At 41.5% G+C, this 12,047-nt stretch overlaps 1 protein-coding gene across 1 annotated transcript in view; it reads right to left on the reverse strand.

The window, feature by feature from the left end:
* Nucleotides 1–2,073: 2,073 nt before the first annotated feature.
* The window catches only part of kirrel3b (kirre like nephrin family adhesion molecule 3b), a 150,427-nt gene continuing 140,453 nt past the window's right edge, over nucleotides 2,074–12,047 (reverse strand). Inside the window, 7 exon segments of the mRNA XM_034548647.1 lie at nucleotides 2,074–2,535; nucleotides 5,360–5,446; nucleotides 6,312–6,427; nucleotides 6,773–6,856; nucleotides 7,315–7,422; nucleotides 8,853–9,063; nucleotides 11,773–11,873. Coding sequence (XP_034404538.1) covers nucleotides 2,074–2,535; nucleotides 5,360–5,446; nucleotides 6,312–6,427; nucleotides 6,773–6,856; nucleotides 7,315–7,422; nucleotides 8,853–9,063; nucleotides 11,773–11,873 — 1,169 coding nt within the window.

The raw sequence follows: 12,047 nt of genomic DNA on the forward strand, positions 1-12,047 counted from the left end.
AGATTTATATACAGTCTGCTAAGTGCCAAACTGGATTATCAGCGTTGAAACAGAGCTTTTTGTCTTAAGCTGTACAATAGGCGCCAATCCATTTGTAAAATTAGAGTCCAAACCACTGCCACTCAAGTGGAAACTCCATTCAAATGCCCTGAACATAATCAAACATAAAGTGCTTCCAGCAACAATTTGCTTTTGTTGGAAATGCTGTGCCTGTTTTATTTCTGGCTTACTTTATCACAATTGACTGCTCCGCTATGGGAGATACTGGAAAAAAACAACCTAATTAGATTAGACATATTGTAACCTAGTGTACTTTCTGTCACATTATAGTTTGATTTGACAAAACAGGAGCGACGCTGACCATGTGAGCCACGGTTTTCAGAAGCAATCGGCTGTTATTTTCCAAGAACTCCTTTTTTTTTTACCCCTCAAAGAACTGATCGAATAACAAACAAGCTGATTCTATAAAGTATGGCTGGAACAGACCTTGTAAGACAAATGAGGCTTTTGATGGCTAAATTATGTGATATTGTGTGTTGTGTAACCGCGGCTGTTACAGAAAATGTCTGTGTTTACCTCTTAAAGGGCCTGCTTTGACACAGCTTCGGCTTCCATTTATGTCACATACAGGTGCAGAACAGAACCAAATAATTAAAAGGGAGCGCTTGAAAAGAGTCCGTGTAACAACATCAGCTCCACAGTAGCCATAAAATAAAATACAAATAAAAGCAGAGAGTGAAATCGAAGACATTTTCTAAACGCTGTACACATATATCCCTTGATGACCGGCACGGTCACAGAGGTATACAGTCAGGGTGCACTAAGCTCCAGTGTCAACAGTGATGTATTGACAATATCAATTGGATAACCACACAATAAGAAGCTCAGCTAAAACATAATGTTTACATTTCATGTGTTAGCTGATGATCGGCGGCGTTAGCAGGAGGAACTCGCCCCCCCCCCCCCCCCCCCCCCCCGCCGCACGCCTCGCAACTGCATTTGGTGCGGTAACACCACGGAGGACACTGACAGAGTGTTAGTGTGTGTGTATGTGTGTGTGTGTGTGTGTGTGTCTCGCTTAGTCTAAGTTTGTATTGACACAGAGCAAATTGACACAGAGATATGGACAAGAAGAGTCCTCCATAAGAGTCTGAAATTAGATGCTAGAAAAAAGAAATTACAGTCACGTATATATACACTGATATTTTTTTCTTCTTTTTTTTCTTTATGTGTGTGTCACAGTAAAATAATGACTCGGGGATTTAAAAGGAGATCTTTATCTGTCCAGCTCTGTGGCCCAGATACTGCTGCGGAGAGGAAGAAAAAAAAAAGAACGAAAAAACGAAAACAGTTGTTCTTTTAAAACGTTCGAGACGTCTGTGGGCACATGGAGAAAGTTTTCTACTACCCACACGGGAGATGGGGTTTCAACAAGCCGAGCCTGACATACGATGTTTGAACGGAAGGTGTGGGGGGGGGGGGAGGGAAGAGATATTGCTTTAACAACTAAAAACCACATGCACGTTCATTGTTGTGCTTCAATCTACAAGACATTGGCTCGCACTCATCACCGCGATGCTCGCAACTTCAATCTCAGTTTTTCTGAATGACAATCTTCAAAAGGCAAAAATGGTCTTTGCCAGGGGAGCTGATTGTCACACAAGGCTTTTGTTGTATTTATTTATAGTAGTCCTGCCCTCTGCTAGCAATTCCAAAAAACGAGTATTAGGATGTTCAAATTCCAAACTTATGTTGTCTCTGTGTTGGCGAATAACCTCTCTGTGGCACAATTCTGATTATGGGCAACAAAAAAGAGGAGGTGGTTGATGAGTTAAGAATGAGGGAAATATAAGGCTTCTTGATCCACTTTTTTTTGGGGGGGGGGGGGGGACATTTTAGAAGTCAGAACAAGTCCCGCGGGGTATTAAAGCCAACCAGCCCCGGCATCTCCAGGTGTCCAGAGGAGACAGTAACGTTGTTACTTTAGTGGCTCGTGGCAGCCCGTTCTCTCACAGTTTTACAATCCCAGCTGCCTTGTCGCGCCCCGTTCAAGCGCTCTCCCTCCCCTGGTGGTCAGACGTGGGTCTGCATGCGCTTCTGGAGCGGCCGGGTGAGGTCTGAGTTCTGCGAGGAGGACTGGGAATAGTGGGAGGAGGAGGAGGCCGACGCCTTGCTGTCTTTGTCGAACTGCACGTAGCCTTCCGGCTTACTGTAGCTGCTGACGCTGCTGTCACACTGCGTGTCGATAAAAGAGCTGGAGTCGCTGAGCGAGCCGCGCTGGAACTCCCGCTCGCACAGCTCGATGGAGCTGCTGCCCATGCCCAGCACGAAGCGCTGGCTGTAGTCATAGAGACGGTTGGGACCGGCTCCCAGAGTGGAGTAGATGTTGGTGAAGGACATGCCCGTTGGCACCCGCTGCTTGCCCAAGGTGCCTGTGTTGGTGGGGTTCCTCACCTCAGTGGACTGAGTGCCGGCCATGGTAGGCGTGTGGTGCTCCTTAAAGGTGTTGACGCTGTAGTAGCCATTTGTTGGGTCCTAGTGAAAGAGGAAATAAAGATTATTATTATCATTAGAATAGTTTTTTTTTCTTCTATACCTAATAGTAAATTAATAAAGGCCAAATAGGGGGAAAAGAAAAACCACCCCCTTTTGTATATGCATTTACGTGTTGTTTTCTCAAAGCGCATCAGGAGCTCAAGGTCAAACTGGCAGTAATTACCTTTCCAAATTCGGAATAAATGAGGAAACAGGCAGAGGGAAAACAACAGTGGCGAAGCTTAGCGCTATAGGATTCACTCAGCCCCCGTACGCTAACCTTAAAATCATGTTTCTCGTTAATTAAGCGGGCCTTGATGATTCATAGTTTGGCATCCGGCGTGTCACCGCAAAGTTCACGCGCACACCAGCTTTAATTGGACCTTAACGAATCCCAGTGTCTATGATTTCATGTTTGCACTGAAATGGCTGCTGAGGCTACAGCTGCGGTGTTTGTCTGCTAAGCTGCAGGCACCGTGCGGTTGCTAAGGGTCCATTTAGGGCGTGAGAGAGTGTGTGTGTGTGTGTGTGTGTGTGTGTGTTGTCATGTTTTCTTGTGTATGTATGTGAATGTCAAGCAAACTGAGCACGGTGGCAAATCCCAAAGGAAGAATGCTCATAATGGGCAAATGAGAGCGAGAACCTGAGAGGATGCTCGTTACGCTCGGCATTATCAGATAGCGATATTGTTTGTGTCTGGCCTTCATCTCTTGTTCAGTCCACCTCCATCTCTGCTCTCGCCTCATGCACGCTGTCATTAACTAGGTAAACAGGTAAGCACACAAGCAGAAGCACACTCCAGGGAGCCGACGGACAAAAGGACTAATGAATAGGTCAGAATGTGTTCCCCGTGGCACTGATTAGCTCCGGTGTGTCAGAGTCTGAGCGGACATGCCACCTCACACAGGGTCAGAATGGGGACATCATCTTTGTTGGGTATACACTGTAGTGTGAGAATTCAAATCGGCGGTCCTGGAGGCAACAATGCAGGTCGCATGTGGAATAAACACCCACTGAGAAGAACCGCTGTGCTTGATTTAGAAACGCGCTTCCACAAAAAGCACCGAGGGTCTTCTTAAGGGAATCGTAAACACTTTCACCACATATTGGAATAACTTTAGCAACAACTTCCACATTAGTATTGAGTATTTATCTTGCAAACAAACGGGATGTGGCGACAAAATGCAGGGGAAGTTGTTTCAATGTATAGAAGATTTTTTGAGTACAGTGTGTATATTGTATTATAAAGAGAAATCATTAAATTGAATATCTTTTTGTAAATGCACAATGCAATATGCCACTGTGACTATGCAGGAACGGTAGTGAATCTAACTTAAGTGAAAAGAGTGTATTTCTTTTAGTGTTTTTGACAGATCACAGTGATCTTTGGTTCTAATAAGATCATCCTGGAGTCCAACTTTTAAAGAACTTCCCTCCAGCCGTTCTTTAGATATTGTGAATGAACCAGACATGCCAACCCCAAAAACACACAAAATAGTGTGTATTAGTGTAACAGTGTATGTGCAGTAGTAATATATAGTAATGTAAATTGTACAGGTTGCTTTATAAGAGTAGATTGATGCACACATAGAAGAGAATGTGAGTACAAAGAGGCTTTAAACAGGAAATCGCATGCAGATCATTTAAGTGGCAAAGTGCCTTCATGTGCAACGGGAGATCAATCTGTACAGACTGATCCATTCATTGCCTTGTTAATGGGCAGACAGATATAAATAGCAGTACAGTCATTTCTATTGTATCCTGGTGTCACTGAATAAGACCCATTTGGTTGCATCTGATCACCATTTGAGTCTTTTTTTTTTTTTTAAATGGAAAGAACCAGTCAGCATGTGGACACCAAAAGGTTTTTTGGAGCAGGTCTATTGATATCAAAGGGTGTAAACACAGCGGTCGATGGAGTGCTCATATATCAAGTATCTGAATATAGCAGTGTTGTCTTTTGCTACCTGCCAACAGAGGGGTAGCAACTGGGCTCTGGCTCAACACTTTGTGTACTCACTTATTCTCACACACCCACGATGGCCCATGTGCTGGTGCCAGCTGCACACTGTAGCTGGTTGTTAAGACTGCACCATTGAGATTAAATCAGGGGCCCAACGGGTTGATATAGACACCATGTCATTTAGATATCGTGATGAGCCACTCATCGAATTTCTTCAAGTTAGAAAATAACCATTTTACCCTCAACTATTTGTTTTCGTCTCCTGAGACTCACCAGACACCTGTAACACCTACGGCAATTCTCGACTGAAGTTACAAACCAAAAATAGTTGTGTGAATCATTATTAAAGTCGAAGCAAACTGTATTTTTTCTTTGGCAATATTTAGACTGCTTAATAGACTGGAGAGGTTCAGACGTTTATCTGATTGGTCCAAGTGTTTTGATTTGACAGATAGCACGTTAATGGGAACAGAAGGTGTTGAAGAAGATAAGCTTATTCCAAATTGAGTATGTAATAATAGCACATCACTAAAAAAGGGTGAGACATTCAAGCTGAGATAATATCAATACCCGAATAAATACCTAACACTTCTCCAAGAACTTTAAAACATTCCAATCTCATCTGTATGGTGTAAGGCCGGCCCGTAATATCTTACAGGGCCGACCACCCTCGGATTTCTTGAACCACCTTTGATGAGAGACAAATTAGTTATTTTTGCCTTGCAAAGAAAAGGGATTAACGCTTTTCTGCTATTGGTCCCAGAGTTGATAAAGACTAAAAGACTCTTTCTCTCTCTCTCTCTCTCTCTCTTTCTCTCTCTCTCTCTCTCCACCTTTTACTCGCAGCTTCACGAGTCGTACCTTAATGTGCTGATACTCCTTCTCTTCCTCTTGTAGCACCTCCAGTTGCTTCAGCACCGACTCCTGCTGGAACTCTCCTCGTTCCACCTGCAGAGAAATCAAGAAAAGTATAAACAAAGAGTCTGTGTGTAGTTCACGAAACTCCTCCCCCTCTCAGAGCGAAAAAAGACGTTCGGAGATGGAAGGATTTCACTATCATCACTGAATCTTTTTTTTTTCTTTTATTTTTCACATCAGTCGGCAGGTTTCACTTCACTCAGGGCTGTCAGAGAGCATTACTAATGCATACGTGAATATCTTTTATTTATCTGAACAGAATGCAGATGTGAAAGGTAGCTAAGCTCATTTTGCGCTAACATGAAGTAGCGACTGTATTAAGTATTTTTGAAAGAAAATGTAAAACCTTACACCGCAAATAGCCACAGCCCTGGAGCAAGCTGCACGACAACCAAAACCACTGGTACAGTTCCAAATAGGAAACAGTTCTTTGTGTGTCTTGAAGGCATGTAGATACAGAAGTACACCCACTGTAGGATTACCCACAATGCATCAGCATCTGCACGGTTACAATGCACTGGGGTCTGTTCTGCTCATAGGACATGTGGCATCACGTTGATAAGTATAGCCCATATGCCTTGACAACATCACATAATATACAACCAAATGCATTTCTGTTCTTCCATTAGTCAAATAAATGAACATAATTTACATAATTATTTATTCCACAGGAAATAGCAATGACAATAGTAATGTGCATTCATTATATTAATGTTAGCTTAAGAAGGACAAATATGCATATACATAAATATATATATATATATATATATATATATATATATATATATATATATATATATATATATATATATATATATATATATATATATATATATATATATATATATATACATACAGGAGCGAGAAGTGGAAAGTAGTATGTTGCGACACTCACACTCACCATCAGTTGTTTCATGGAGGTGTGTTCTTCGTTTTCCCGTGCTGCATTGTGGTCTTTGTGCACAATCTCCACCCGGATGTCATTTTTCGCCGACACGACTCCTTTCAGATCTGGCAGAAACAGATGACGCGCATATCTCAATAAGCTGGACAAACACCAATCTGTATTTGTTGACATTATAATTTCCCCTCAGTGCAGTTTGCAGTATTGCAGAATTTAGCAAAGATCCCTGGGTTTGGTTTGTGAGAGCTCCCCCCCCCCCCCCCCCCCCCCCCCCCCCCCCCGTTTCCCCCCCCCCCCCCCAAAAAACAATACACAGCATTATTAATCATTTGTTTCCTGCCAACACAAGATTATCTTTTCCTGCATACATATGCAATCTCACACAGCCTTTTCACGGCGGCTCATTCTGTTTGGGACAATGCGGATGATACTGTCATATAACAAGGTCTTACTTTCTGTCTTAATTTTGCTTGCAAGTTCTCTCTGGTGAGCACAGATGGAGACGGGCAGTGAGGGCATAACCAGGTGCGCTTCCTCTGTAGTATACAGACAATAGACATGCTGAAGGGACCAGGAGCACAAATTGGTTCTCGGATAGAGACAGTGGCTGACTGTCTCTAACCTGAGTCACTTGGTACATGGGTGGGTGGCAGTGAACACAGCGCAGGATGTAAATAGCCTCAAAAGCGAATGCAGCCAGACTGAGATTGCATGAAATGAGCCCTTAAAACAATACGGCTATCTCCGCATCACAAAAAGATGTCCATCTCAACGGGTGATTTCATCTTCTATTCAGCGTGACAATATGTTCAAGCTATTTACTTCTTTTTTTTCTCAGAATTTCTCCAAGCAGCTGACAAAACCAAATTCACCAAGCAGATTAATGAAAACAATATCTACATTTGACTAGATGGACATTTCTTTTCAGGTGCGCTTCGGTACTTTGGTATTCATGCTTCTTCAGTGGGATGTAACAGTGGGAGAGGATACGTACTTCTCTGGGAGCGGGTGCAACAGAATGCTCCAATGGTGCCCATGAGGACTATGAGGGCCACGAAAGCTCCCACCGCAATGCCGATGATCACCGCCACCGGGAGAGATTCTGCAGAGAGAAACGTCCTTCCACGGTAAGATACGACAGACATCTCCAAATGTACATTGGATTCAATATAGGGTACGTGATGGAGAGTGTCATAATACACAGTGGAGGCACAACACGTGCACCAGCTCTGCTTTTCCGTCCCTGCAACAAACAGGAACTAAAAGAAGATACGCGATATTGCATCCCTCTATGTGACTCTGACATTATCCCCGAGGCACAAGGCGATATGAAATTTAAAATAAACACAAAGAAACACACACGGAACACACGGAACAAGTTCTGCACCGCAATCCAAACGAAAAGCTATTACCAAACCTTCTGTTATCAGTGCGGGTAAACAATTTGCTCCCGTTGTCTCATTATCCCACTGTCTAATAACTTTTAATTTAAACTCATTTAGGCTAATAGAAGCCTTTCACCGAGGGCTTTTATTTTCATTGATTAGAGTACAAGGCCGTGTGCATTAGTTGAAGCATAATCATGTTTGTGTGTTTTCTAGGAGGATGTTGAAGTGCATCTGCGACTGGGAAGAGATTAAACCTGCATCTATATGGTGCTCCAACATTAAAGGTTCTCATTTAAGCACACTTTAATGGCCCGAGTTTATGACCTTCTAGCCCTTTTAAACAAATGCAAAACAACCAAGTGCTCTTCCTACACCATTAAAGCCTGTTTAATGTCTTCATTGATCAATGTCACTTTCACATAAGCAGCTTATAATTTATCATTTGCGATAAGTGGATAGAGAACAAGGCCTCTACGATGGAGGGGAAAAGGTCAACAGATAGAAAGTATTCATTTTTCAAGCAATATATATAGAGACTGTCTCTCTTCCAACATGAAGAAAGGAGGAGGCACAGTGTATTTTATATTCAGAGCGTATGCTTAGGGTCACGAGTTCAAATTACCTGGGAGCTGCACTTTGTGGTCACCCAGGAAACTAATTTGTCAGGACTTTATCTATGTCATCATCACATCTACTGTACATCAAAGGTTTTGTATTATCAAGTTGGCGGAATGTCAATTTAAACCAACTTTTATTGCGATAGAATTTGAAAAAAGGTGAACGTACCTGCTGTATCAAAGTAAAAAATAAAATACCATGTCACTTATCAAATTCTGCGTTCATAGGTTGTTTCCGAAAAAAATAAAAATAAATCCACTCGATATTTGTTGTTTTTTAACGTGTGATTGTGCATCCACATTATTCATAATTGTTAATCTTGTAAACCCGCCTGATATACACTTGAAGACAAACGCACCAACATGATCACACACGCTAGACAGGTGCAGTCACAAGCACGCAGACACCGGACAGGCACAACCAACAATGATGCACCACGCAACGTTACAGCTCAGCCACCGTCTGTCGCTATCTACAAAACCACAGTCACGTGACTTGAAGAAGAGGAAGGTGGAACCTGTCGAACCTTGGCTCCCACCTTGTTCCTTAAGGCGTATGATCTCGGTGTCCGAGCCAAAGCTGTTCCACGCGGTGCAGTTGTAGATGGTCTGGAAGTCAGCCGGGACAATGTTACTCATGGTCAACGTGGAGATTACTCCTTCCTCCGTGGTGACGGTCTCCACGGTGTAGCGGCCGGACGTTCCAGACTCCAACACGGTTTCCTTCCATGACCAGGCCTGAGGGGAAAAAAAAAAAGGCTAGATTGTATAGAGGTGGTATGTATTGGGTGAAGTTTTTGTATCTCCTGTTCTGCAAGTGAGCACGAGTGTCTTTCCTCTACTGCCACCATGAGGTTGACATATCTGGTTTTAAGGGGAAATATCTCCACAACTATATTGGATAGAATGCAATAATATTTGGCGCAGGCATATATCCACCCTGTAACTTCTTTCATCCAGCGCCACCAGCAGGTGAAACTTTTAATTTTGTCCAATTTAGTTCACGACCGTTGGAAAACCTCAGCATGTTTAACATGCTATACTAAGAAAACATGCAAACATGGCCATGTGTGCTGAATCTCACAATATTATACTTTTCTTTTTTTCTTCCCAGTTAGCATTCTGATATTAGCATTTAGCCCAAAGCACCGCTGTAACTTCAGTAGACTCTCTTGTTGTGAGGCGATGAAAGGCATTCGTAGGCCTTTATGATACACTTGAAGACTTTTGGTTATGATTATTAGATCCGAACAAAAAGTTTGCAATGAAACGTCCTTTTTGTAAAGTTCTCCACATGATTTTTAAAAAAAAGCTATTGCCCAAAAGCTTTCTACCACATATTATGGCGGCGAACAAGAGACCTGTAGTGGTGATGAAGTCGACCGAGCCAACACACACACGTGTGGTCTTTGCAACTACCCAGTGTTCACCAGTGAAGCCTACTTTCAGTGAATGTGTGGGATCATCGGAAGGTGTTAATTGGATGTTGGTAACCTGCATTCATTATACGATGTCACAGATATGTTCTTTCATGATTCCTGAACTACGTCAGGCAGCTTTGTGTTGCTAACGGTACAGATCTCTATGGAAACACACGATGGCCATGAGTAGATGAACTTAGTGCTCTACAATAACAAAGGGATAATTATCTTTTCCTCCCGCATAAGTTGGTACTGGTTATTGCACCGGCATTAGCTTGTTTTGTTTTTGTGAAGAGTTCAGTGATTCAGAGGGAAGTATTAATCAGTGGGAACACACTAAAGATAATATATTATGTGAATGGTTAAACTGTTTTATGGTTCAAATGTTTTTTTTAATAACCGTCCACTTGTGTTTGACAAGCTGTCAGCTCACTGAGTCGTCTCTAACATCCGTAGACTGAGCTGATAGATAATTGAAAATAGTTTTCAGTGTCGGCAGATCTCTTCTCAGCGCAGTGTTGGAATTACTGTCCAGGGCCTTTTTGGAGACTCCAAGCAACCGCAAAAAGTAAAGATTACATATCAAAATAAAGATTGTATTTAATTCATTTGAATTAATTCAATATTCCTTCAGAAGCAGAATTACTTGCAGAACATGTCTCTTACTATAAACGGTGATGGCACATTGAATTACATTTTCTATTGTTATAGTAAAATAAAATAGAAAGGTAGTGGTATTTGGAATGTGTAATATGTAATATTCTATAAAATAAGTGCATATCTTATTTATTAGAGTAACATAACTTACTGAGTCTAACTGGTAAACATATTGTTTAAATGACTGCCATGCAATTCATACATTAAAATGTATTTCATACCAGTTAACATTGGCATCTCTCGGATGGACCAAGTCAAATGGAATATCTGAGGGGACTTCTGCAGGGCATAATAGGTATAAGGAAGTCATGGGTCTGAAACATGATGCACTAATGTGAAGTGGCGTTGAAACTTAAGGGGAAATGTAGTAAAACAACAGATATTTGCATAAACTAAATGTATCTATGCAGTGCTATGATAATTCAACACCTCTGCTTTTGTTCAGACTGCATTTGTTTTAGCTGATTTTTATCTGTCAAATGAGGACATTTATAATACTGGATGAAGAGCGAGACAAACAAATTGGTACTCAGAGGATATAGAACACATATAACTTCAAGCTGGGAGTAATGGACAGGTAGCTTAATATAATTATGAAATACAATGTAACACATGTTGCCTTAGTTCAGGTGTTAGAATGCTGTTAATTGACTTTGATGAGTTGTGGTTAATAAGACCGTAAAACCCTCTGTGACACATTTTAATGTTTGGACAATTAAATCAACTTGACAGAAGTACATATCAGCTTTACTATAAAAAGAAAAAGAAAAAAGACTGTAAATAAATAGTTTGTCAATAACCAACCAGCCTCTGCAGGTTCCCTTCACTAATAAACCTAATATTAATTATGTGGCTAGTTAATGTTGGACATCAATATAATAAAAGCACACATTGGATGATAAAGTATGCCAATTAACCACATTCATATGCAAACACGCACACATGCACACACAGACACACACAATTACAATAAGCGTGAGCTCAGAGGCTGTTTATATAAGGTCCATAAATCTTTATGGGATCGGTGCTAACAGAGCATAACACAGTTCAAACTGTATTATAATGCCCACCTTTTAATATGAACACAAATTATGGAGCTAATGCTGTAAAAATTCGGCGACTTATCTCGACTCATGTGTGCGGCCCATGAGTAGTTAACAGATCAATAGTGCAGTCAGGCATTATATCAACAACTCAGTCGGTCATTGCATTTCAGTGGGCATTATTCTCTCATCTAATTTGCATTGTTCATGTACCATAGATCCACACAATATCATGACTATAGTTGGACACATGTCTTTGCAATAACACCTGTCAAAGTCGAGACAAGTATGATATCAGAACCAAATAAATAGTCCGGTGTACTTACGATGCGGTCTGGAGGAGGTGTGCTTCGAATGAAACATTTGATTTGCCCCTTTTCTCCATGTAAAGCCTGCTGAGTCTGTGTACTGGAGATAGTAGGGGGGCCTGGAAATAAGAAACAATGATACAAAAAAAGTTGAAAGAGGAGTTACAACTCACAGAAATTGAAACATAAATAATTAAATTCATTTTCAGTTCCAGGTCATACGACAATTCTGCTCACTTGGGGGGTTTTGTGGTACATTATGTCCTAATTGCTCTCCTGGTCCAAGCAGAAAC

The sequence above is a fragment of the Cyclopterus lumpus genome, chromosome 13 (assembly GCF_009769545.1).
Source record: "Cyclopterus lumpus isolate fCycLum1 chromosome 13, fCycLum1.pri, whole genome shotgun sequence".
Taxonomy (NCBI): domain Eukaryota; kingdom Metazoa; phylum Chordata; class Actinopteri; order Perciformes; family Cyclopteridae; genus Cyclopterus; species Cyclopterus lumpus.